Source organism: Paramacrobiotus metropolitanus, unplaced genomic scaffold, assembly GCF_019649055.1.
Source record: "Paramacrobiotus metropolitanus isolate TYO unplaced genomic scaffold, Prichtersi_v1.0 Parri_scaffold0000009, whole genome shotgun sequence".
Lineage (NCBI taxonomy): Eukaryota > Metazoa > Tardigrada > Eutardigrada > Parachela > Macrobiotidae > Paramacrobiotus > Paramacrobiotus metropolitanus.
The window spans coordinates 280,488-307,679 of NW_026570229.1; the positions used below are offsets into that span (position 1 = coordinate 280,488).

At 47.1% G+C, this 27,192-nt stretch overlaps 3 protein-coding genes across 9 annotated transcripts; all 3 read right to left on the reverse strand.

Moving 5' to 3' along the window:
• Positions 1-794: 794 nt before the first annotated feature.
• LOC129583023 (uncharacterized) lies at positions 795-3,588 on the reverse strand. The gene is made up of 7 exons (XM_055474712.1): positions 3,467-3,588; positions 3,275-3,380; positions 2,993-3,066; positions 2,856-2,922; positions 2,369-2,798; positions 1,989-2,307; positions 795-1,777 (listed from the first exon to the last, which is right to left on the reverse strand). Exons 3-7 carry the CDS (start codon positions 3,062-3,064, stop codon positions 1,073-1,075), a joined length of 1,593 nt encoding a protein of 530 aa, XP_055330687.1. The 5' UTR covers positions 3,065-3,066; positions 3,275-3,380; positions 3,467-3,588; the 3' UTR covers positions 795-1,072.
• LOC129583022 (kelch-like protein diablo) lies at positions 3,281-8,303 on the reverse strand. 4 transcript variants are annotated; one of them, XR_008689711.1, is made up of 7 exons: positions 7,392-8,036; positions 6,997-7,273; positions 6,599-6,857; positions 5,418-6,098; positions 5,231-5,347; positions 3,732-4,360; positions 3,281-3,645 (listed from the first exon to the last, which is right to left on the reverse strand). XR_008689711.1 is itself a non-coding variant. In XM_055474710.1 (7 exons), exons 2-7 carry the CDS (start codon positions 7,565-7,567, stop codon positions 4,065-4,067), a joined length of 1,806 nt encoding a protein of 601 aa, XP_055330685.1. In that variant the 5' UTR covers positions 7,568-7,805; positions 8,073-8,303; the 3' UTR covers positions 3,281-4,064. The 4 variants fall into 4 exon arrangements, 3 of the variants coding, with proteins under 3 accessions (XP_055330685.1, XP_055330684.1, XP_055330686.1); XM_055474710.1 differs by adding an exon at positions 8,073-8,303 and having other exon boundaries at positions 3,281-4,360; positions 7,392-7,805; XM_055474709.1 differs by adding an exon at positions 8,172-8,286 and having other exon boundaries at positions 3,281-4,360; positions 7,392-7,855.
• Positions 8,304-18,965: 10,662 nt separating this feature from the next.
• Positions 18,966-26,674, reverse strand: LOC129583068 (uncharacterized). Of its 4 annotated transcripts, none has more exons than XM_055474770.1 (4): positions 26,251-26,674; positions 23,084-23,757; positions 20,015-20,809; positions 18,966-19,415 (listed from the first exon to the last, which is right to left on the reverse strand). In XM_055474770.1, the coding sequence occupies exons 2-4, from the start codon at positions 23,702-23,704 to the stop codon at positions 19,200-19,202; spliced, it is 1,632 nt and encodes a 543-aa protein (XP_055330745.1). In that variant the 5' UTR covers positions 23,705-23,757; positions 26,251-26,674; the 3' UTR covers positions 18,966-19,199. The 4 variants fall into 4 exon arrangements, with proteins under 4 accessions (XP_055330745.1, XP_055330743.1, XP_055330744.1 ...); XM_055474768.1 differs by having other exon boundaries at positions 23,084-23,813; XM_055474769.1 differs by lacking the exon at positions 26,251-26,674 and adding an exon at positions 23,903-24,007 and having other exon boundaries at positions 23,084-23,813.
• Positions 26,675-27,192: the final 518 nt, after the last annotated feature.

Here is a 27,192-nt window from a genome sequence, read left to right on the forward strand (position 1 = left end):
AAAATGGCAAATAACTGATCCCACTGCATCCCGCTACCGACCTCGTCAGCTACTGCGGCAAACCCGGTCTGCAGCACTTCCATAGATGCCGGCATATCGCTCGTACTTGGAGAGTTCTCTGCAAGCTCGGCAAACATCTGCTGCATATCAAATGCATATTGCTGATCAGCGTCCACAGGATTGTTACCAAGTTCAGGCTGTTGCATGCTTATAACATTGTCAAAGTCGAAATCAAAAAAATTCGGAATTTCAAAGTCATCCATCGTAAAATTTCTGGTTATGGTTGCAATGAATTCAGAATGAAGAACTTGAGCGAAAACTCGAATTATGGTTCTCAAGATAATGTGTGTGGGAGCTGAGTTGCGCTCGCTCCGCCCCTTTTCTCTTCTGCTATTGTTGGCGTTACGTCACAATTAGTGACGGGTGCATACTTCACTTTCACTATACATATTTCGGTCACTTGTGACGCAGTGCATGAATAGCTGCTGATTGCAATGCCTTTAGCCACCTGTCGAATGTGCAGTTCGCTGAAAATCCATTCCTCTCGCACTTTTACATTAAATTTCATTTGTAGAAATTTATTTACAGAAGGCTTAGTGTTCGGCGTCTCACCTGGTTCACAGTTTTTGTTAGTAATTTTGTTTTTCCTTAAAATTTAATGTTTCATTCAGTTTTCAATAAGATGAACCAATGCACTTAAGTGACCAAAATAATAGTAAAAGCGAAGTACTTACTTTGGATTCCAACAAGGTGCGTATACTAATGCTACTGGATTTATTTTAATAAAATATGAACCGTTTAATTCTTTATGCTGATATTTTACGTACAAATTTTACAGTTGAACGGAAAACCATAACAACCGTTTGACCCGTGATTGTTTCGCACGTTGCAGTTTCTTTGGTTTGAAAACAAAACAGACCGTTCATTTGTCACACTGTACAACGATAACATGTTTTACAAAAAAGAAGTAATACAGTGATAACCATTCCCTTAAACACGGGATGAACCAAAACAAAAGACTATACAAGATGTCATGGCTGGAGTGTTGCAGTCATACGCGACCATCTTCTCCTCACTTCCGTACAGGACGCGCCCGCGGTGCCTCACGACCGCCTCTCCCCCGTCGTCCTCCGCGAGGGCCTCGTCCCCGGCCACCCGACCGTCCTACGTCACCATCCGATTTCTCCTCAGCGTCCGCTTCGGCCACTTCGTCCGCTCCGGCCAGTGGGTCCATCTCGTCCGCGTTGCCGTCGTCGTCCGACTCGTCCTCCTCGGCACTTCCGTCCTCCCCGGCCGCTTCGCCTTCCTCGACCATTTCTTTTTCTTCCGTCCCATCCTCGTCGTCCGACTCGGCCACTTCGTCATCTTCCGCTCCATCTTCGTCGTCCGACTCGTCATCATCATCCGTAACCACATTGTTGTCCCGGCGCGCCCGCTCGGCATCGGCTTCATCTTCAGGCCGGATTCGCAAGACAATGTCTGCTGTGGATTCCGGCCACTCGCGAAACTGTCGGTCGATGATGTTATTGTCTTCATCCTTGTAGACATAAGGGAACGGCACTTCCAGTGCTTCCAACGCAATTCTGCCGAGAAGATACTCCGAACGGAACGGACCATTGCAGAAGTCTTTGCAGGGATATTGTCCTTGCGTTCCGAACACATGCCGGACCATGTTGTCCGGGTGACCTGGCGTCCCTTGAAGCTGGAGGCAAAACGGGCACTGGAAGAACTTTGTCCCTTGATGCGCTCTTTTCCGTGCCTCGGTATCTTCGGCAATCTGCAAAAAAGAGTTAGTTAGGAATTATATGCGTAAGCCTTTCCGAGGGGGTTTATGAGGGGGGTATTCAGAAACGGGTCCGTGGACTTGGCCACAGACACGTCCGAGGGGGTTTATGAGGGGGTATTCAGAGACGGGTCCGTGGACTTGGCCACAGACACGTCCGAGGGGTTTATGAGGGGGTACATGCTGATTGTTCACTGGAAACTACCTTAGCATATCCCGTCCCTTCTCGACGCAGATCGACCAGGTCTTCGAGTTTGGCAGTCGACTCCTCGAAGAAAACTTCTTCAGTGTTTATATCCGGCCAGTCCATCAGGCAATCCGTAAACGTGACTACCGGCAGACGTTTGTTTTCGACCACGATGGTCCGGATAACGTCGACGGGATAATCGCCGTCGAGAGCGCGAGCAGATCCCACAGCCGACGCCGCTGATGCACCAGGCTGTGCCGTGACGGGAGTCCGAGAAGAGCCGATGTTGTTCCGCAGTGAAATCAGCTGATTTCCAGGCTTTGCCGCCGGTGCGGACCTACAGAACAACTTGTTATTAAGTAGGGCCATCTACAAAACGGAACAAATGTCTTATTTACCGATTGGCATCTGAGGCACGAGCGCTGCGTGTACGGCTAGCTATGGACTCTGCTGGTGAACGGCTGCGTGACGTTGCCGGTGCCGGCGGAGACTCCATGACGCTTACAGGGCGGCTCGGCCGGCTCCCCGTGGAAGCAGCGTTGGACACAGCTCGGGACGTAGATCGGACCCCTGGCAGAAGCGAGCGTGCCAACGGGATGGACCCTGCCGAAGATCTGGCGTGTGACGGTGAGCGGTACGGATGGACCAGCTGATAGACCCGAGCAGGGGCCGAGACGGAGGGTGATGGCGCAGGACTGACTGGAGCCGGAGAGAAATGCGTTGGGCTATGGCGTCCAGATGGCGTATCAAATGCAAATAAGACCATGCCCGGCGCAAATTGAGTCTTATTGAGCCTCGTCGTCGTCCAGTTTTTGTTGTGCGTTACTTCTACAAGAAATGTAAAGAAATAGCACGTGGACTACTTTGACTTTCGAGTTTTCTCACCGCCAATCTTGATCGACTCAACACGAGCCTGAATTTTTGCAGAAATCATGTTCCGAATCTGCTCCAACTACAAAGGCCACAACACCATGAAAACCAGCGTCAAAGAATAAATTGAATTGTTTCGGTTCCCGAATTACCGTGTAGGAACCTTCCACCCCGATTTTGACGGTGGAGTTCTTGAAAGGAACAGCTACCTCGACTGTCAACATTTCTGCAAAACAAAACCATAAAAAACATGAGAAAGCTTAAGAAAACATGAGAGAAAATAAGAAAACATGAGAGAACATGAGAACACATATTAAATATGAGACAATATAAAGATACGAAATGCGGCAACAGCACTCCACTTGCACTTGCCACAAATCCATCAGTGTTAAAAACAGTTGAACACAAACCACATGCAAAGCAAGGCGGCTTACCTTTCGTTGAGTGGTTTCTGGAAGGCGAGGAGAAATTCGGGAAGGATGAGGAACGTGTGTGAAGGAGAGGCCACGCAGTTAACCGTCTGCACCGATCACAACGACGCTGCAAAACAACAGCACAGATAAAATTCGGTGGTGGCCGCGAAATATTTGCCTAAAAGCAACCAATATTGCTGCACAACAACAAACAACGATGCAGGCCGTCAACACAGGTGATTCCACGATGAAGTTCCACGCTAGAAACTGCGTAATCCCGTCTGCGTCTGAGTATCCAAATGGGAGAAGGCTTCCAGCAGCACAACCAATGGAAACACGCAATCAGTTTCCACAAAAACTATTGCAGCTGATATCATGAGGTCAGAAACAGTCTGGCAAAGAACAGAAATCAGCAAACAAAACTGTCACACTAATCAAGAACCGAGAACCAACACAAAATCACAAGTGGCGAACTCACCGCATACTTTAAAAATTTGGATTTTAAATTTCAGTATTTTTGCTGGAAGTCAGCGCTAACTGCCACCCGCCCAGCAGTGGTGCCCTTTCGCCTTAACCATAGATTTCTATGGCAGGCAGTCCTGCACACAAGTCTATGGCAAACAGTCCTATTCAAAGTCTACGGGATCGTTATAACATACAGTCTATGGCAAACAGTCCTATACAAAGTCTACGGGAAATTTTAACATACGAGTCTATGGGCCGCCGTCCGTATTGCTGCTAGTAACAAACAAACAGTGTTAAGAAATGACGAAGTTTTAGTACAGCCAGGCAGAAAATCGGAGGCCGTCGGCTACACCCAATTCGCGTTCCTGATTTTGATGAAGGCGTGCTCGTTGCCCTTTTCGTCTCCGTTGTCGTCCCATCGCTGGAGCAAATACTGCGGCACAACGGCAACGGCGTAGTATTGTCTGATGGGCAATGTGTTATGCACCTTGCTCCACCTATCCGTCCGTTCGTCGTAGCACTCCACCACTTCAGTCCAGTCACCAATATTAGTTCTGAACTTGGTTATAATTCCCCCGGCAGCGTACACTTTTCCATCCACAACAGCTAAGCGTGGAAAGGACCGCTTGTGCAGCATAGGACCTGTGGTCAGCGGCCAAGATCAAACCCCTAGCGCGCGCATTTGACGAACGATACGTGTAGTGAGTCGGCGAAACAGGTGTAAGTTGATGGTTTGGAGTCGAAGTCGATCGAACGGCTTGAACTGTGGCCACTGGTAGAAGTGCGCATACGCAATATGCCACTTAACGGCTGAAAATGGCAACCAATCAGAAGACAGTAGGTGGCGTGGACCGCGTGGTGACGGTTCTGCCCGACTGGTTAAATTTGGATGTCGCTAAAATTTTTATGAGGTGGAAAAAACATCACAGTTTGTTAAAAAGGTCAAAGTTCGCTGTATTTTATCGAATTATATCGCTAGCCTCAATTGTAAAACTAGTGACTTGCAATGGGAACTCTGCTGTGCGCGAGAGGAAGTATCAGGAAAATCTTCAAATTGGAATTTAAAAGAAATATTTGTAACTAGCGAGCCAACTAGTGTTAACAAAACAAACGAACTTGGAACGCCGTTCAACGGCTGTAATTTGCCAGCCAAGTGTGGCGTTTGCCCGCTTCTACCATTAGCCACAGTACAAGCCGTTCGATCCACTTTCGACTCCACAGTCCACACCATCAACTTACACCTGTTTCGCCGACTCACTAATGGTCTCACTTTTTTCGAAGTGCTATTTTGCCGCAGTGTTTGCGGCAAAACAGCCACTTGCTGTTTTACCGCACTATGGTCGGTACAATGGCCTTTTGCTATTTTGCCGCACAGTGCGTTACAATAGCCATTAGCTATTTGCCGCAGTATGGATGGCAAAATCGCAAAAGGTGTTTAAATGCAGTTTGCGGCAAAATAGCAAATGGCTGTTTTGACGCACTGAAGAAACCTTAAAAATGGCCTTAACCTACTTCGTTTCAGCCAACAATTCCGTGCCACATTGTAAGTCTCCACACAAGCCAGGCGGTGGAAGACTTCTTCATAATCATCCATCTCCGCGTTCCTCTCATAGTGACTTTCGCATCCGCCTACACCCGAAATCCCGGATATGAGCGTCTATAGCAACTTTACATTATACTGAGCGTCACATTTTTTTACCAATGACGTAAATTAGCCCGTTCGCGCCGACGCAGGCCGAAGCCGTATAGCGCGCCGTCGGCATCGGGGCCAACCGGCTCCACTTGTTGCTGGAGGGATCGTAGCGAAATGCCCAGTTCACTGGCATCCAGTCGATCCCACGCTTTCTTTTACACCCACCGAACACGTACAGGCAATCTTGCCACACGACATGGGCCATGCTCCAGAAATAGATTTTCTTCTTCTCCAAGAAGTCATTCCGTATTTGTAGCCAACAAGCGGTCTGTGCGTCGTAGCAATCAATTTGCCGATTGTTGGCAATTACACAGTAATTTCCGTTGAGAAGCGATAAAACAAATGAGTTACAGTCAGAGCAGAAAAGGGCAGCCGATAAGCCATCACGGGGTTTTGGATCCGAAGATGCAACCCACGTGCGCCTGACGGGCTCGTACACGTAGATGCGATGCGAGCCCACGTAGAGGCGATGGCAGACGCGCACAGCGACACGATTGTCGGGCGTCACGACAACGGACGGCATAAAGCCTTTTAACTCTGACGGCGGCCGGCAGGGCTGTCTCCACTGCGGATAGCACCGGCCCCGGCAGTGCCTTGCCGGGTCGCTGCAGCCAGTCCGACGCACACTTTTTGTAACTGGGTTCGGATGATCTGGATTAGGCGCGGTAATGTAAACCACGGTCGGCTCTGCAATGCCTCAGTTTTAACATTACGGACCGGATGTGAGAACGCAAAGCATGCACACAGAGCGACAGAGTCAAATCGACAAGTACTGACCGCTACATCCTGAACAACAAACTACGCACGACATTTTGCGGACCGACAAAGTCCTTCCCGACAATTTGTTGTTAAGCAGTTAGAGTATTCGATGGCCGACAGGTTACTGAACAACTAATTCCTCACTAGTGAAAAAAACCTAAGAAAACTTGTTAAGGTACCTAAGAACCTGAGGAAAAAAGCTCATGTTACTTACCTAAGAAAGATACTACGAAAGCTAAGAGAGTACAGAAACAAAGCAATCTTAAACGCTCGAAGAGCTCTTAAGGGTATAAACCCAATAACCAGACCTATAAGTTGGCTGTCGGTCAATTATGAACACAACGTCGGTCATCGAGGTTGTCGAAAAGCGAACTGTCGGGAAGGAAAATCACGGTCAGGAAAATGACGCGCTACCGTCACAGACGTACGATAGGAGTTGCGCGGCTTGTAATGGCGCCGTTCAGCTAGCAACTGATAGATGGCCTGACAGAAGGACACTCCCGAGGAAATTCCTTGCAAGAATTTGAGAAAGCCGGCGGTGAGATAAGCAACGCGCACCAGGCACAACATGTCCTTGGCGGCGGACATTCGTTCGGCGACCGTGACGTCCAACCAACGAAAAAGCGCCTCTCCAACGCGGTCTTCGCTGTCCACTTGCAGATCGTCCGAGCTGATTAATTCCATCACCTGACAGATTTTAATATTCACATTTTATGCAGTAATGTGTGAGTATTCAACTGTATTCCGATAAGTGAAGGGACGCTAGGGACAACTGGCCTAAGCGGAATAAGGCCTGATTTCGGGCGTCAACTATTGTGGTTCCCACCTTGTTTTTGTCCAACTCGAAAAAGGTCTGAGTCCGGTAGAAATCGAGAAAATTCTCGTAGGGATACACTCGGGCTTTCTCTGCCAAATCGGGATGAGACAGCATTCCCGCCCAGTGCGCAATGCTCCAGCAGTTCGTCAAGTCGAGATGCGACGCCAGAAATTCCTTGCAGGCCTCCACAATGTGCGGCATATCCAGCATTTCCGATGTTTGCAGCAGCGGGAGGGCGTTATCGCCGTCGATAGCGATGTCATGCGAATACATGTAACCGACCAATCTGCAAAGTGCGGTCGCCAAACATCACACGCCCCGGTTGCCTCTCCTCGTTAACAAAATTATAATACACTTTGATAGAATTATTGTTCCGATGCCGTTGCTTCTGAAACACCACTTACTGTTTCAACACGTTATGTGGAATACCGTGCAGCTGAACGAATTTCTCGCGAGATTCCTTCATTGGCGATGCGAACATTGCGGCAAAATACGGACTGTGCTTGCTTAAAACGGAGCGGTGACAGGGAATCCACTCCGACGCGGTCTCCGTGCCTTTTACGTATACGTCGTGATCCATGGGACTCGGAGTCGTTGAAAATGATTAAATTTTACGTCTCTATTTAAACGAAAGCGTCAAAACAATAATATTATGAATTATCCGCGAAAACACGCTCAAAATTTGGGTGGTTCAAAAAACAGTGCGATTGTATCCAAACGGTTACGAGAACCTGCTGTAGTTTACAATCTTGTGAGCGGCACAGTCACCCAACTGGTCGTAGACAGCTCCAGTAGACCCGGATAACTGAAATGCAAGCCTGCCGGCAATTTCGACTTGTAGTTGAACAGCATGCTGCATTTTTTGCCGCTACATGTGAAAGAATTTGGCAACCGTTATTTATTTCAGATACTGTTAGGTAAGAATCTCAATTGTGCAAACGGGTAGGTATCTGGTACAGGCAGTCGCACCGGTGCTCTGTATTAATCACGGTATGAATGTGCAAAAAAATAGAGTTTAATATGGCAGTCACTAAAGGCTGTTTGTGCCTATGCCGTGCCGGTGCGTTATAACAAGCTGCTTGTACCTAAAGACCGGGTCGATAGTTCCCGGAGATGGACCTTCAACTCGTTTGTACAAGTAATAGACCAACAAGCCAAACCAATCATAGTGTGTCATACACTACCACAGCAGTCCGCAGCCGGATGGGGCGTAAAAGGCACGATATGATATAAATAAGATAATTTATTATCGTTTTCTCTATGGCACAGCCAGTGCAGTGCGCTTAAAGCTATCCTATCGTTTTTAAATCGCTTATGACTCCGCTGAGTGTGATAATGCCCAGTACGCATTACGGAGCGTAATAGCCACGTTTTACTGAAATTATTAAGAATACTACCGTACTACAACGCGCTGACGATACTGGCAAGAAATGCCCGCAGCTATGCTGCTTAAGAGAGTCGCTCGCTCGATGTACAATCTGTACGGCGGTTGATTGGTTTACGCGAAGCGATTAAACTTCTCATATCAGTTTATTTTACAATCGAATCGCGATCGTACAGAGTGTGAAGCATAAAAACATTCATGAAGTACTGCATTACGTGAGCATGTTCAACTGCGTACTGTATACAAACAATCAGTCGGCTTGGAGGAATAAGAAACGTTTATTCTTATCGCAGATACTCGTGTGTATTTCCACGTCCACCCATTTCTTAAAAGAGTTAGGTATTTACGACTGGTACATGTTTCGGGGAAAGATCATGTCCGATTCTCCGTGTCTCCCTGAAGTATACGTGAAAGGTATGGAGACGGTGTCCCCATGGATTCCCTGCCACCGCTCCATCCTCAGCGCTAGCAGCCCGTATTTCCACTCCATGCTCGCATCGCCTATGAAGGAATCCCGCGACAGATTCATTCAGCTGCACGATATTCCCAGCGCCAAGCAGTGCGGCTGCCCCACATCGAAAGGCCCCGGCAACCGGGGTAGTGTCGTCCATGTGGGGTGGGCGTGGTCGTAGACGTACAGACGATCGTAGGCCAATACGGCCACGCGGTTATCCGGCGTCACACAAACCGATGGCGGCATCCGGCACCGGTTTGGCACCTACCTCGACGAAGGCCCATCTAGTGTGCCTCTTGCACGAGCGGAAATGGTTTTAGCCTCCGCACAGTTGCCGTGTATTCAATGGGCCGTCGCAGACGATTTCGCGCGAAAACCGGTTTTCTGACTGACACACTGGCTATAGCCAGAGATAGAACGCTGTTGGCTCCTGTATTCACAGCAACTGAGCGGAGGCTAACGGAACCTTTGGTCGTAAAAGAGGGCTACTCGTGTAACCCATTTAAGAAGAAGTTATACCATTGTCAGGTTTCGAAAAACTGATTTTTTCAAACTGCTCATACAGCAAGAATACTGTCTTATCTACAATCGAGAACAATATGAGTTCAGTATGGCGAGTTGCAAAAAAGTAGCAGAACCATTTTGGTTATTATAAGCTGTAACGGTTTCTGCTATCAACGTTGTGCGCATCGCGCACAGGCGATTCTACCGCGCAGACCACGAACACGGTATAACTTCTCGTTAAGGAAAATGGCCCGGTACATAGAGTCAAAAAGGGGATACATACACAACAAGTTTTGCTTTCGCGCACTCCGAATCATTTTTTTTGTAATACTTTATGTCATTGTATAAATTAAACTAAATAGTTTGTATACACTTACTGTTCTGAAAAAGGTTGGGTGCCCAACATCCGGTTGCCGAGATATGGCGCACTAAAATGGGCGAAAAGTTTTAAATGCATTGTTGTGCACATGAAGACGTTTCACACTGAACCAGAGAGGTACTAATTTTTAAAAGTATAAAATGAATTTGTTAATTTTTGAAATTCATTTTAGATTTAAAAACTGCTGGAGCCGTGGTTCGATGTAAAAGCGATCTGCATAGTGCATACTAATATGCATTTTTACAGGCAAAATTTTAAAGATCTGTCTATAATAGCTTGTGGTACACAGGACTTTGTTAAACGTTTGGAATTTACTTAGTTATAATTTTCCAAATGTAATTTACGTGCGCAAACGGTTTTACGCCAGTGCGTAGAAGGAATCTGATTAGAGAATGTTGTAAAATAGTGTTCCTTTATATGTATGGATATGTATATGTATGGATGCGAGCATCGCTCACAGAAATACATTCAAATGTTACGTTAAAGGAGATTGGAAAGAAGTTGTTTTTAAGGACGGGCGAGAGCCGCTCTACTTGTTTTTTGTTTCAGCGTTTAAGTTTGGAAATAATGCGTGGGAATGCCATGAGTGTGTTATGTACGGTCCCTTCTCGTGCCAACTGGGACAAAGTTTTCATTTGAATGTTGTAAAACAATGCGAGAAATAATTTAAAGTGCACGAAAGTGAAAGGTTTCGTGCATGTACACGGGTTTGGTACCATGTACGTACCGGGTCGCTTCTCTTAACTATTACAGCTCTAAGTTGGCTAGAGCTCGGCTAGAGCTTGTCTTCCATAGAAAAACTGGAATGGAGAAATGAAGGCTGGACACACCTGCGGCAGCAAAAACCAGTTCCGTGGCGAGTCGTCTTCGCCCCATCGCGGAAAACAAGATTCGCTCGGTAGACGGCAGCAGGCACTGACACAGACCTTTTGCTGGCTTGGCTCCTCCAGACTAACATAAGCCAAAACGCGCCCTGAAATAACCATGTCCACAATCTCAAAGTGCCCGACGCCTCCTCTAGCGATCTGCGCATACTGTGATTAGATAATTTAGATTCACGGGATAATTAGAAATTCGATCTCGCAGCTGACGCTTCCTCGTGCAAACGCAACAGAAATTTCTGAATTTACAACCCAACGCGTGCATCTTAGTAAGCTCGATCGGCGCTCACTAAACCAAAGTACTGCCAGTTTTCTTCAGAACCTTTGCCTTACATACACCAGTCGAGTCCTATACGATTTTGCCTGCGTATGCAATTCGTTTTTGATGACCTGTCTGTCCCGCTGCAGCATGCATGGCCTGATGCAACTTGTGCCCGGTGGAGCTCGTCTGCAGCGACGTGATGCAGACGGGACTGAGATACGGCACGCGAACCAAGGAGGCCATTTCCATGGCGGCAGACATACGCCGGTCAACGTCACAGTCCAGCCAGCGGTGAAGTGCCTCCGCTACCATATCCTCGCTGTCAACTTGCAGACCGTCCGCGTCGAGCAGTTCTGACACCTGCCGGAAATGTGTTCGCCACTCAGTTTCCATAAATCAACCAAACCTGCTTCTGAAGTACGAGCAAGCAGCATTATTCTATCAGCGATTCGTACTTGGCTTTTATCTAATTCCAGAAAGTCCGCCGACTGCGAAATATTGGTAAAATTTTTGATGCAGAGGAGCTTGGCTTTCTCAGTGAGGTCCCGCTGCGACAATAGTCGCGCCCAGTATAAGATCACACAGCCGTTGCTGGCATCGAGATGCGGCTGCAGGAAGTCGATGCACTACGCCGCAATGCCCGCTTGTTTCTTTTTATTCGGGCAATAGCCAATTAACATACGTAACAACAAGCCTGGTTCGCAGTCCCGGTTCACAGTACAAAAACAAAGTGCAGCGATTCGTGGGACCGGGCAGTAAACGGCTTTAAACCATGTAGCCTGGTTCTAGGCGGCAGGACTGACTGCATAAAATCACCAGATATTCCGTCACTGCTGTTTTGAGCTGCTGACAGCGCCCCTTCAGGCGTGCGCTATGATAAGTTGAGCCATAACAACAGAGAACAATTTGACGGAACGATGTTCCTTCACAAGTGATTTTGCATTAATTTACTGCACACTGCACAGATTTGAAAAGAGCACCGAGCACGATTTCATTAAGATCAGGAACGCGAACCGGGTGAAGCCGAAGACCTCTGATTTTCTGCCGGGTTGTACGAGCGCTTCGTAATTTTTGTGCCACTGCTGCAGGTTTCTGAAGATAGCGATGACACTGCTATTATTTGGCGAGACCGCTATCTGACCTTACTAATTCTATCTAACCGCTATCTAACCTATCTAACCTTACCTTACGGTTCTTTAATCAACAAAACACAGCGGTTGCGCAGTGCTTCTTGCTAATGCATTTCATCAGACTGCGCAGCCGAGAACAAAACATCAAAGTTGATCAGGCTGTACAGAGCAGGAAAAATAAGAAAAACCGTGAAACTTTTGTGCAAAAACGGGAAAAATACAAGAATAGAACTAATATCTGCTAGCAAAGTACGCGGCGTCCTGCGCGCGAAAACGACAGTTCGGTCACTTTGGTGTACATGGTTAACATTCAACGTACAAGCCGTCTTCAAAACAAGGCGCCCTTTACTCATCGGAATCGCTGGTTACATAGTCCTCATCATCCCAGTCCTCCATGCAGCGCGATAAGGCGCACAGGCAGAAGTGATTCAGCTGGCGAACGTCCACGCAGGCCATATTGTACAAGGACCATCGGTGTGCCCGATACTGCTCCTTGAAACGCGGATCCCCGGCTTGGTAGGTTTCCAGAATCTGCAAAATTATCAGTGAATTAATTACCGAAACTATATAAATTAGCAGGTACTTGTTAACGGTTTTCGACGTTGGGTCCGAAGTCTTGGGCTAAGTTTCAGTGTTTTAAATCAACAATGTTTAAAAAGTATAACGAAGCCATTTTAAAACTGAGCGAAATTAGCGGAAATGGGGTCCCGCGAGAAATTCATCTTCGCATTTAAGAATGTGGATGTAGGAAATCCGAATAAGAGCGGAGGTCAGAAGCTTCGGTAATCCGCGTGTTTGAAAAACTTGTGCATTTAAAAGATCATTGTAATCGGGGTGGGAAAACTGTCATGACGACGCTATGCACGCCTGCACATAGCCACATAGTACCTTTCTCACTGCTCTGGCCCTCTCTGCACTGATAATCCCATTGAGCATGCACTCTTCTATGCGCCGCACATTCACCGGCGGCCCCTGACTGCGCAGATGCTTCTCCGACAGCTACACAACTTCGTCAACATCGACGTACCACCCGCTGAGGACCTCGAGGGGAACGCGGATTTCCATAACGGTTAACTCTTCATTCATCACGCTAAGGACGAAATCCTTGACAATCACCCGCTGACAGCGTGCCATCAACGCATACCGAGGCCAGAACAAGCCCGCGGTCATCGCGGAGGACATGGCGCCCAATGTCGATGCCTTCAGTTCGTGCTCATGGAGGCTGGTCGCTCGGCGGCGCAGGACGAGACGGTGGAGGCGGATGCCGGTGCGCTGCAGGAGATCCCCCGTAAAACTGAAGACCGGTTTTGCCAACGTTCCGTCTTCGCGCAGACTGAGGGTGCGGGTGGCGGGCGTGAGGTGCTTGGCGATACAGGCGTACATGACGTGTCCATCCCTGGTTTTTTCATGCGGCCGCCCTGTCCGCACCTCGCTGTACATGTCCGCCGCGGTGAGAATGGCGTTCCACAGATGACAGGTGCGCCGGCAACGTTCGCGGTCAACGGTGTCCAGTGAAAGAAATACTTCCTTCAGCACTTCCAACGGCAACGATATGGAGTTTCCACTTTCTACGACACTTGACGGCGTCTTCCGCTTGGGCTCACCGTCCGCCGACGTTTCGGCTTGCTCGAGGTGTTCATTGCGAGAGAGAGCGTACGTCATGGCATTTCGCAACGTCATCGCCTATGAAAGACCGTAGAAGTATGAGCATATGGTAGTGGGGCAAGTATTTCCATGACTTTTTATTTATTGGTGAAGCATTGTGGATAACAGGTCAATTCGCCGAATTGTTAACAGTCCGCTGACCGACATACTGCTGACTTAAATTACCAGCTGCCGACAAATTGTTGAACGACGCTTTGCGGCCTTTGCCGAAACCTTTTGTTGACCGACTACTTGTTTTTCGGTTTGTTACGTCAGTTTTCGAGTTTTCTCAGCTTCCTGTTGTTTTTTCTTAGGTTTTTCGAGTTTCTTAGAGTTCTTGGTTTCTTAGGTTTCTGAAGTCAGCAAGTTGTCGGTGTTCACAAAAGGTCGTTCAACGGGATACCGTTCAACGATTTGTCATTTCAGACTGTGTTGGGTCATCGTTCGTCGGTCAGCACTCAGCAGGATAGTGTTAAGCGAAGTGCCTGTGAAGTGCCTGTGAAGCAGTTGTCTAGCCACCCAAGGGGCTGCATTATAATGATTATACACGCAGAGGATAGGCAACAACGTACAACCACTCACCACCACATCTTCATCCGGCAACAGCACGTCCTGCCGGTGGCGCAGATAGTGCATCGTCTGGCTGAGGACCTGGCCGAAGTGCACCTGGCACTGTTTTTCCACGTATTGCAGCAGCCACGTCGCTGCAGGTCGCCCTAACATCCAGTAGTCGTTGGGCACGCTGCACGTCTGCATGACAAAAGGACTCGCTGCCAGAAACCCGCGCCTCCCAGCTTTTCCACAGGCACCGCGAACTTGTACCTCGGGAAGGAGTTCGCGACGCTACTGCCCGTCCACCATGACCTCCACCAGCGCTGCCTCCTCGAAGTGGTCGAAGCGGGGCATCAGCATTTTCCCCGGGTACCATATCCAGTGCGGGCCGTCACGCAGTAGCACTTCCACTGCAGCTCCCTTGACTGGGTCACCGAATCGTCGTGAGGAACATTCCCAGACCTTCCCGTACTCTACCAGCACCGCCTGCTGTGATCGACATCCGAAATCGACCAGCAAGCGCTGCGGAGTGCTTTCGTTCTCGTCCAGGCCGATCACGTGGCCGTGCTGTAGCCTGCCATTAATCTCAACGTCCACGGCGTTCCATGCGTACACTGATCGTCGCATATCTTCGTACAGATGCATTTTTACGGTCTGGAATACTCTGGATGAAAAGGAGAACCAGAAAATGAGCTGTGTATAATGGCAATTAGTCAATTACCAAAACAAGTTTCGTGCGCTATGATAACCTGAGTTATAGCAGAAGAGCACAGCTTGACGGGCGATGTTCATTCACATGTACTAGTATTTTTAATTTGTACTTAGTACTTAGTACTTAGTACTTACTATTGTACACCTTTAAGGAGCAATGCCAGCAATAGCAATGGAGAAATATCTGGTGATTTTATGCAGCCAATCCTGGCGCCCAGAACTAGGCCAGATGGCTTAAAGCCGTATACTGCCTGCAAGGAATCAATGCTTTTTGTGTTGTGAACCGGGATTCGTGATTCGTTCGCTTGTTGAATACTGGCCCACAGTCCAAACTTGCACAGCACAGATGCGGCGCATCTGTGCATGTGTTCTGCTATTTGCTATGGTGCTATTGGTCGGCGATGGTGCTATTGCATACTGCATTCGTATTTGTTTCCGTGTGCATCGTTTTTCAGAACTTTCGATAAAGTCGATTTGGCCCAGCAAATCTGCTGATAAAAAAATTGTGAATACTTGGTCCGTTGTTCTGCAAACTCAACCAATACTGCTGTCCTCTTCTTGAAGAGGTGGACCAGGACGCCTTCAGTCCTAGTCACACTGAACAGGAAATCACCGTTCAACAGGCGATACGTAGAGGATACCATGAGATACGGCGGGATGTTACGGATATAAGTAAAAAAAATGCCTCGAAACCTTTAACGTGTACGAAGTCGTCCATATCCAAATTCTGAAGCTACGAGCACACCGCGGGGCTAAGAACCGGCACTTTTGATGGCGATTAGGAGCGGATCACTTTCTGGTTCGCTGTCATCGACTTGAGCTGCGCTTTGCCATGTTGCCATTTTCGTGTTTATATAATTATAGGAAAGGACAAGACAGACCAATAACATAGTCTGCAATTTGTTATTTGACACCTGACGGAATCGCGTACTACGATTGTCGCTATTTCCACAGCCCGCGAGACGCTGTTCTGCTTTTAACATTTCAGAGACATTTTTATTAACAGTTATGTTAATATTCCTCCGTTGTAGTGTTCGAAATGGCTGTCCGGTGCTGACTCGGGCTCGGATGTTGTGATGCAGCATTCAAACAGTTTGCCGTAAATCTTTCTGATCCGGCGACACGGCATGACGGATGAGCAGACGGGGTTATCACACAACATGAGGTCCGGTCGATCGTGAGGTGCGGACATGCTGTGCAAGAAGCGGTCATCGACGTTGGTTAGTTGATTAAACATCAGCAGCACCGACGCTACTCCGTGCATGACGTAGAAGCGGCTGAGAACAATCCGCTGGATATGATTACTCGAAAGGTCTAGGTTCTGCAACAGCAAATCCAAGTTTATTTTAGGACACTATTGCCTTGTTACGGACCGCTATTAAGCCTTCGTCAAGAGCATAAAATCTGTCTGATGCGAAGTAAAGCGTAACGTAACACCTTCCCAATTCCCCACAAATTCACTACCATTTGTTAGTGGCACTGGAGCTCGCGCTCATGCAGAGATATGGTAACAACCACCGCTAGTAATATGTTGGACCAAGAACTTACTACAGGTAGAGGACTGGGAAGCGACTCTGCAACGGTCGACTGCGTCATCACTGTCGCATACAGAATGTACTGCTGTGCTACTGCTTACCACAGGGCCACAGATTTTATTGTCCCTTTTTAAAGATATTCTCAGTTCCTTTCTCCTCTAAAGCTTTCTGATATTTTTAACAGATCATATTGAATTTAAAAACCCAAACATGAGGGGCTAGAAATAGAAGAGAAAAGAAATATGCTGAGAAAACTGACAAAAACCGTAAAAAACGCGCATCTGTCACCATGGCAGCCGCCCTCCCGTGTATGCGAGAGTGATGACGTCAAACGGTAGGTTACCAGTCCTCCTCACACTATAGTAAGTATTTGGTTGGACTAAAGAGAAAATTTCATATCCTGCACTTTCGATACCTTGAGGCTGCTGCTTAGCGGTTTGAAGACCGTCCAGTCCAAGGTAGTTAGATTGTTGAATGTGATGCTGAACCGACCGAGACTCGGTAGCGCCGATCCCGACGCAGCGCCCACCGCGGTAAACGCATTGACCTCAATGGTCGACAGGCGGTTACTGTACAGCGCCTCCAGACGCACAAACCCGCCGAACGTCGCCCGGGTGATCGTCGGCACTCGGCAGATAGACCTGCGTCAGGTCCAAAGTAAGTCAGCATCGCCTGCACATTGACCAGGAATCCGGCGACGGGGAAGGGCCGGTCGTCGGGAGCCACCCAGATGTGGGTCAAGAACACGGCGGTGACGTTAGGGCGCGGTGGGAGGGGCGTGAAGGTATCCAGTAAGCAGCTGGGTGGCACAGATTGCGCGACATGGTTCCCAGTAGGATCTCGGGGTGGCGTTGGCGGCGATGGCGCTGAGATTGACAGCCGGAATATCGCAAGCGCACTGCTGGCACTGGTCACTGCAACCCGATAAAGTCCAGCGCTCGCAAGGAGCACGCCGTAACAGTTCTTTATTATTCGGCGACGGATGGGAGAACTCTTCTGGGACGGGACAATTCCATGGGGGTGCTAGACAGTCCACGCGTCGCGGGAGAACGCACAGCACCGGCAGAAAAAGCAGGTAATAATTCGGTCGTAATCGAGTCATTGCGAGGAGATTCAGAGTAACTGCAATAAGAGATTGCAGCCTTAATGCGTGCCACTGCACTCAGTATACTGTATCCGAGCAAAAGAAGAGCAACTAGGCAGCACATTGCTGCTTCTCTACTGGTATCTCAAGCCTTTAGGCGTTCGGTGAGTCAGCGGACGATGGACTGCAGATGCGACGCAGCGGCCGCTTTCCGCGACAGGATACTACTTGCCATGATTCAGCGGCGTCTGACGGTGGAAACTACTTCCTTGTCAGTGTAGTTTACTTCCTTGTCAGTGTCAGCCGGCAAACTCTTACTTATGTTAGGTCCGCGTTCAGGCTGAACGTGTGTGCTGAACGGTTCAGCACACTTTGCGCTGACTTTAAATACTACAGACGGTAGTGTGGGTTTTCTGTCAGATAATGCTACCGATCTGGAATACTGCTTAGCACAACATACATACTGCTTAGCACTCGTATAAGTATTCTTAGCAATAATACAGTACTCCAAATTTGATAAGTCCTCTCCGCTTTTAGCTGCCTTCAATGGGAACGTGTGCACTGGATTTTGCTTCGTAATAATTATTGCTTGTGGCACTATTAGGATTTTCAGTTGTATTGAAAGTTTCAAAGGTACAAAAACGTGTAGTGCAGCTGGATGGAATTTGCACCACAAAGTCTGGTATACTTCGCATGGGGCCTTAAGTTTTCCCCTCATACAGTACGGGAAATTTTGTTTTCCCCCGCACATGTGCCGCTTAGTCGCTTACACGCTTAAAGCTGACTGCAGCTTAAAGCCGCGTGCGCTGCGGCAACACGTGAGTTGTCTCTAGTTCAGTTGCGCAACCGGATATACCGAGTTGGCCAGAAACCGGTTTTTAGCTGCAGCCAACTTTAAGTTGCATTCGTGTATGCGACTAAGCGGCACATGTGCGGGGGAAAACGAAATTTCCCGTACTATACGAGGGGAAAACTTAAGGCCCCATGCGAAGTACAGAAACCGACGCACACGCTGCTCGACGTTCTACGTAACGTGTGCGACGCTTCGTAGAACGTCGGGCGGCGGGCAACGGGCGGATGTTTTCTTCATTTTTCAGCCGTTTGATGGTTTTATCTATATCTGTAGTGTACGATGATTTTTCTAACCGTTGCCACGCTTTACAAAAGCTCTACACCGTGTCCCGAAGAGTTAAAAAATCAATCAATGACTGGTTTGGGAGAAACCCCTCTCAAGCATATTTACCCTTTTGCCATTTACAGATCAAACTGAACGTACACTTTACAAGAACTTTGTATTAGGAGTTTACAAAAACTCTGGACTTTATGAATTATGGCCACCGCTTATTCGTTTACCATAATGGGCGGTGACCCCTTGAACGACCATAACAGTAGAACGTGTAGTCGTGTACCAACCACCAATGCCACCAAATGCATAAAATAAAGAAATTGCGGACTGTGTTGTCACGTGGCTGTGTTGTAGATCGATGAAAATGCATGTAAAATAAGAACGAAAACACGAAAAAACGCGTGGCGAAAACAAACACGAATAGCTATTAAGCAAGGCGGCGTCGTGACCATGAAGATCTCAACCGCTACAGCTACATGAGGTCATACAGATACCGTTCTGCCTACCATGATTAACAATCAACATTGTCGGTAAACGTCTAAGCAAAATTCAACAAAGTGCGCTTTCTACTCATCGGACTCGGACTCCGGGTCGCTGGGTGCCAGTTGCACAGGGTGTGCGCTCTCGTATGCGGACCAGTACTGCGTGTAGCGCCATAAGACACACAGACTGAATCGATTCAGCCGGCCCACGTCCACGCCGGCCACATTGTACACACACCACCGGTGTTCCCGATACTGTGCCGACGGACGCGGATCGCTGGATTGGTAGTTCCGCAGAATCTGCAAATTACTTATCAGAACCCATGTGTTACGCGTTACGCGATATACTAGTATTATACCGGGCTAATGACTCCACTAGCTTTATGTGCTGCCCAAGGCACTTTACGCAGTTAAGCCTAACATAGAAATCCCGACACGGATTCTGAGACTTTATCAATTGCGAAACACAGTTCAAATGACAGCTAGATGACTTCCAGTGGACTCAGACAGAGTGGACCCTCTAGCATTAGCAAGCTTGGCGGTTTTATAGTCACATTCGGATAAACTGCATAAACATCTACATTAAGAAACTTCTAGAAACTTCCAAAGACTTAGATTACTAAAATGTTAATAAGAACAATAAAACGACATAGCAAAAGAAGACGGGAAATCTGTCGATTCAGATCTTATGAACTTATGTCCAAATATGGAACTAATTGATATTCTCCCAGTTCGCTTGGTAGCTAATGATTTTGTTTACCAAGCTGTATCTTAAAATAGGTCACAGAGACTATATGGCTGATAACACGATGTTTCTTTAACCTAAGGAACCACCTTGAAAACCAAACGAACCCAAAAAAGTCAGCAAGATGCCGATCAGTGACAAACCAGTAGCGTACCTTCTTTACGATCGTCGCTCCCTCTGCAGTGATGATCCGATTGCCCATGAAATGGGCTACTTGCTGCACATCCACCGGCGGCCCCTCATAGTGCAGATGCTTCTCGAACAGGTCCACAACGTCCGCCTCATCGACCGCTCCCCGGGTGAAGACGATCAGGGGAACGCGGAACTCTAAGAGGGGCGCCTCCCACTTGTTTTGCACGACAACGGCCAGATCTTTGAAAATCACACGATCGCAGCAGGACTCCAGCCGGAACCGTGGCTCCGCGACTTTGTCGGTAAACAAGGCGAATTTCCATCGAGTAAATGTTGACTCTTTGTACGCGAGCGATCGCCGGTGCACGATGCAACGGGCAAGGCGGATGCCGGCGTCCTGCAAGAGACGCTGCACAGCATCGAACACGTCATTAGAATACATGCCGCTTTCGCGGATGCAGATGGTGCGTGTGGCGGGTGTGACGTGCTTGGCGAGGCCGGTGTACAGGACGTAATTATCCCAAAAGCTGTACTGCGGCCGCGGGAGGATCACCTCGCTGCATATCTCCGGCTTAATAAGAATGTCTGCCCACAGCGGACAGGTGCGGCGGAAGCGCACACGGTCAATGGTGTCCAGTGAGTGGAAGATCTCTTTCAGCACTGCCAACGGCAACGTTAATCTGTCTTTTTCACCGACGTTCAACTGGCTTAACGGCATCCTACGCTTCCGCTCAACATCCAGCTCTTCGTTTTCATCAAGGAATTCAGTTTGCCAGCCAAAATCGTGCTTGCTCCTCTGGTCCTCGAACGCGGTCGCCTATGGTAGGAGATTCAGAGCAGGATGTTAATAAGTATACCACACTGTAAAAATTGTACAATAATTGTACAGTAATAGGAAGACGTTCCCATAATTATTTGGCAAAATATCGGGGAATTCACCTTGAACGTAGTCATAAATGGAAATTGCCGTGTGAAAATGGTTTTTTAATAAAAGTGTTTTTTCTCTCTCAGGCTGCTGTGCATCCGTAACATTTCCAGTTGAAAAGGGACTAATTGATACTGTTAACAGACGGGCTTGCGTTCTGGTCAGGAATCAACAGATTCCAAAAAATTGTGGAGTAAAATAGCCCAACACGCGTCCGTTCACTTCGGCCGCGTTACATTTCGGCCGCACACGTTCATTTCGGCCACCGCTCGTTTCGGCCATCGCTCAGTTCGGCCGAAGCTTAAATTTTATGTTTTTTATGTTATTTTTTATTATGTTTCTTGCTTTAATGCTTTTTTATGTTTCTTATGTTTCCTTCTGTTATTTATGTTTTCGTACTTTTTTTTGTTTTATTTTGATATGTGTTTCATGTTTTCTATGTGTTTCATGGTTCTTTTGTTATTTATGTTTTGTTGTATTTTTTAAATTTTTATTTCATGATGATTTCATGTATTTTTTCTTATTTTTCCTTTCTCATGTTTTTTTTTTATGTTTTTATGTTTCCTATGTTTTATTCGTTATGTTATGCTCTCTTTTGGTTTCTTAGGTTGCTTACTTACCGAGATTAGAAATTGGTTTGAGAGACTTACAACACATGTGGCGAACTACAAAAGCGACCGGCAGCGTGGCATAAGACGTTTGCAGACACCTTCTATTGTATGCAATTTGCGTTATGCACACCACGGCCTATCCTGCACTTTCTCAGCCGGCAGGCACCCACGGCACGGCGGGCTCAATAACATTGTATGCCGCGCCCTTGTTTCTGCCGGCTTCCCCGCTAAACGGGAACCACGCGGCACCTCACATACGAGCGAACGACGCCCAGACGGCTGCACAACGTTTGCATGGCAGAGGGGTATGTGCTTGGCATGGGACGTCACTTGTGTCGATACGGTTGCTGCTTCCCATATAAGGTCTACATCGTCGACTCCCGTATGGGCGGCGGTACAGGCAGAAGAAAGGAAAGCCAGTTTGTACTCGTACCTAAGTGGGCGCTACATTTTCGCAGCCATTGCCTTTGAAACGATGGGCCCATGGGGACCGTCAGCTACCGCTATTATCAAGGAAATCGGGAAGCGTTTACGTAATCAAACTGGAGAGGCTCGCTCCCATGAATTTCTCCGACAGCGATTGTCCCTGGAGATTCAGCGGGGAAATGCGGCTTCAGTTTTCGGAACAATGGACGGAGTTGAAAAGTTTACTGAGCTCTTTCTGTTGTGATAATAAATTCTTCTTTCACCGTTTAGTTAACTTATTAATGTTTTTTGATATGTATGCTGCAGTCGTTTACAAATAAAGAGGTTTTTTTATTTGCGTTAAAAGACAACCCGTAGAATGATGGCCGAAATCAGCGTAAGCCGAAATAAAAACGGCCGAAGTGATCGGTAGCCAAAACAACAGATCCCATAATGGCATTGCGGAGTATATCGAACCATACAGACTGATACAGTACTGCAGGTATCGAAAATGTTCGGAGAAGATTCGTTCGTTCACTACCTCTGAAAGTTCGTTCACTACCTCAGTCGAATAATTTTGAAAGCAGAGTTAAACAACTTAGCAGAAGACTGGAGCAGATCGCGCGGCGAAATGTCCACCACAGTCTACCACTGACCTACAACTTTTCAGCAACCTTGTGTCCCTAACGGAGATAAATTATTCCACAAGGATGTTACTGCGTATTCTGGTGTTGCAAGTGCGACGCCTAATCGGCAGAGCATGGCTGACATCCGTGCCCAATAGTCCCTTTCGAATCTACATTTTGCGGTCACGCACTCCCACTCTCAGATAAACCATTCGCCTACGGAACTGCGAGGGTATGGAACGATTTAAGGATACCGACTGAAGCTTATGAAAGTTGACGAAACAGCTTTAATATAAATAATGTTGAATGGAAGACACTAATGTCGACTGTCGCTTTAGAAGTCGCACCATGCAGCTCATATACTGTTTGCTAGAAATATGAATGTCTGTTAAGTTGTTTGTCCGTCGTTGTTCAATGTTTGATTATTTTCATGTGACGACTCTGGTGAGTCGAATTCGGGTGTTACCCAGATTGTGTGCAAACGTTAAACGATTAAACTTAATCAATCATTAACGATGACTTACCAGAACCTGGTCACTTAAGGGCAAGTCCCCGTGCCTCCGCAGATAGTGCATCGTCCAACTAAGAACCGTGACAATTCGCAGGTTGCACCGGCTCTCCACTTGTTTAAGCAGGAATGCCGCCGCAGACGGCTCCATAGCCCAGTAGCCGTTGGGCACGTTACACGCCTGCATGACGAACTCGCCCGCCCCAAGAAGTCCCGACCTGGCTGTTTGCCCCCAGGCATCGGCCGCATCGCGAATCTGATTGGTGGGAAGCAGTTCGCGACGCCGCTGCTCGTCCACCAGCACCTCCACCAGCGCCATCTCATGCAGCTCGTCAAAGCGCGCAATCAGTATGATTCCGGGATACCATGTCCAGTGCGGGCCGTCATACAGCAGCACTTCCACAACAGCTCCCTCGCTAGCGTTGCTGGATACATGGCGGGAGCAGTCCCATACCTTCCCGTATTCCACCAGCACCGCCTCCTGTGTCGGGCATCCCAAATCCACCAGCAGACGAGGGGAAGCGCTCTCGGTCTCTTCCAGGCCGACCACGTAGCCGTGCCGCAACCGACCGTCAATCTCCACGTCCACAGCGTTCCATGCATACAACGATCGTCCCGTATCTTCGTAGAAGAGCATTTTAGCTGAAGAGCATTTTAGCTGGGCGGATAAGGAGCCGTGTGTACAAGTGCCTGACAACGGTAGATTTGTTCCGTTATCAACAGCGTGGGATAAGATATAGACAAGCCTGCATAAAAAACAAGTACCTTTGCCGGTCAAATACGTAACCAACGATAGATTCGTGTAAAGAGTGTTCATTATGGGAGATCAACATACGGTAATTTTTTCCTTCTACTGATGGCTGAAGATTTTAAGCCTGGGGCAGAGTGAATGACTTCTATCGCGTGACCTCTATCAGCAACTAACCCGAATTCTCCTCGGTCCTTGTCTCGCTATTGTGAACCATCTGGTTCATGGATTGCCTTGTCCTACTGTTGCTATAACAACTATTATGTGTGACCCGGATCTGTGGTTGCGTTATCCACTTATAAGAAGCCATTTTGCAAAAAGAGGCAGCTGCACTGATCGAAGACTGCCCTACCACATGGCCAAAAGATCAAAGTGATCAGACTTTTTTTAAAGTTGGATACCTAATCTAAGTAAAGGTGCAAAGGGTGACCGGCCCGGCTCACCATTACGTACGCTGACGCATATGCAAGTTAGCGCAAATTTTCAATGGAGAACACAAAGCTGTGATCTAAGCACATCTTTTATTTTACTGACAGCCATTACTGACTAAACCGAGTACTGGTTAGTAGAATGAAAACAAATACCGAAAGACAAAACATTTTGATCACACACAAGTGTGGAAAGGAGCGGACAGTCAGCTGTCTGGAGAGTCTCTATGGTCTGATGCGTGTTGTGTGCTGAAGCAGTCGACGGCTCGACATGCGCATGACCGATCTAAACTTGCACGAACTTTCAAAGGCAGCCGTTCAAACTGCAGCCGATAAAGTTTGAAAACTAACTATTAGTTCAGATGTTACCTTACAATATTCAAACTTGATGCATTGGATGCGAAAATACCTCGAAAGTTTAATTGCAAGAGCGATTTTTAAAAAAAATCGCTTTTACTCAAGTTGTTTTTGAAAATCGAACACATAAATCTTTTTTTAAGGTTATAAAGTAAGAAAATTTTATATCAAAAAACTCCTTGGAAGATTCAGGTCTATTTAAAATTCTGCGTTGACACTTGCAGAATGCTGACTAAGTAATTTTTAGGCAAGATTTCTTCAAACTTTAAAGTGTCTGTTTAAAGCCGTTCTCATTTTGAGCTGCGAATTTTTCTCGATTTAAGATGTCACATGGCACTGGCTAGGCGCACATGTGCCCTCGACGGAACAACCCGAAAGTATCGAAAGTTTATTGAGATACTGCCAGAAAACACATCTCTACCCAACTGACATGTGCGGATGCTGTAGACAGCGCAGTTGTGCTACAGATCCGTGAGAGTGCAAGAAAAATGCCCAGACAGGAAAAACCCAAAACCGACAAATGACAGAAGGGCTAAGTCATAAGCTATGCGTGAGCCCGCCCTGACAAAGATGGTCTTAAAAGTGGATGTAAAAAGCGATATTGATTTCAAAAACTAAGAAAACTGAAAAACTTCATCTGAATTAAGCCGTTGTACCTATGGCCATAAAGAGAGATTTTCTGTCTGAAAACCGAACTTTCGGATAACCCGTGAAAGGGTGAGTTGTACGCCGCAATCAGCAGTAAATCATCTGTTACCTATGTTACCAAAAGAGTACTTTCATCAGATAAACACACGGTTACACACCAACGAAGAAAGCTTGCTGGATTCGGCTAAATGCTAATACGGTGGCATAGTGTATTTCTGCTAAGATCATATTCTTGAAGGTCAAGCGCGCCATTTGACGAAAAAGTGACATTCGTACGGATATAAGCATTTCTCTGGGCTATTAAAGCGTCAGGGTTTTGCGGGCATATGTTATTGGACTGCTGCAATAAGCGCACATTGCCACTGTCTGGTCGGTGACAATGTCTCCACGTGTATCGTTAATTTTCCTAGGTTCCTCCGTCTGCGTACTTTTTATGCTTTCTTATGATTTAGTGGGATACATGTAGGATACGTAAAGGATACTGCAGAGATGCGCTAGGACAGGGCAATGAAATAAAACAAGTCAGAAAAATGCGAGGATACATGAAGGATATGTAGAATACGGGGGATATACAGGGGATACAAGTAAAACAACATCTCCAGAAAACTTTAACGTGTACGAAGTCGTCCATACCTATAGATTATAAATCGGTCGTAACGTGAAAAACAAATTTTTTAATAACGATATTAGTTTGTATGTATGATATTCCGCGCGCGCCCAAGGCTGTCTTATCATTCTCATAGCGGAACGGCAGCTTTTTGTATATAAAATGAGCACCGCATACGGATTTTTGCAGTCAGCGCAACTGCAGAAAAGCATACAGTACCTTGCATCAGTCAGGCTTCCTGTCTCAGGAGTAGTAAGACCCGCCAATGAAGTAATGCCGTATAAAAAAAACCATAAGACTCTGCGCTTAACTGTTTTGATTCAGTTATTTCTGGACTGCTTGTTACTGAATCTACCTGCATCTGCTTAAAGCAATCATGTCAACCCAGAGATTACCTGATGTGTTTGTGAAAGCACGGAGACCGCGTCGCCGTGGATTCCCTGCCACTGATCCGCTTTAAGTGGGTGCAGTCCTTATTTCGCGGCCATGTTCACATCAAATATGAAGGAATCCCGCGAGAAGTTCGTTAACTCCATGATAGCCTCCACGGCATGTTAAAGCAGTACAGATAAGTTACGGCTTGTTGATAAATACTGCGATTAAATTCGTAACGTGAGGAACATGTGTCATGTGAGGAACGTGATGTAATGATGTTGTGATCACACGTTCACGATCGAAGCGTATACGTCTACGACCGACGTCTATGCGACTTGGAATATCGTGGGCCTCACGGCGTAATATTGCTTCCGGAATATCGCTAGGTATTCATTTAATCACGTCTACTTCCTTCAATCTGTGCCTATATAAGCTATGCACCGCTGTACCATCTCCGATCGATGTCATCTACGACTACCAGTACTCATCATCTGTATGCATGTTAGCATTGCACAACGTCGGACGGTACAATGCTAGCATGCATACAGATGATGGGCACACCGACAATCTGCTGACCGACAAAATACTTACTTACCCGACAAGTGGTTGAAACGACAAGTCTGTGATCGAGGAGTTGCTGTACGACAGTTTGTTGAGCCCGACATTTTGCTGACGACAATCTGCTGAATTGCTAAAACAAAAAAAAACATGAGAAATCATGTTTAAAGATAAATAATTAATTAACAAACAGCATCGTTGAATGTTGTTTTGCTTATTTTTTATTACTTACTGAATTACTATGACTTTGTCTTGTAACATTTTCGTTCTGTATCTGACTGTGATTATTAAAGAGCCGCACATTACGGTGCCTTGCACATACAGCCACTTGAATGCACTAAAGAAGCTTTTAGAGTAAAGTAAAGACACTTAAGACAGTATGAGTGATTTGACTGAGGAAGAAA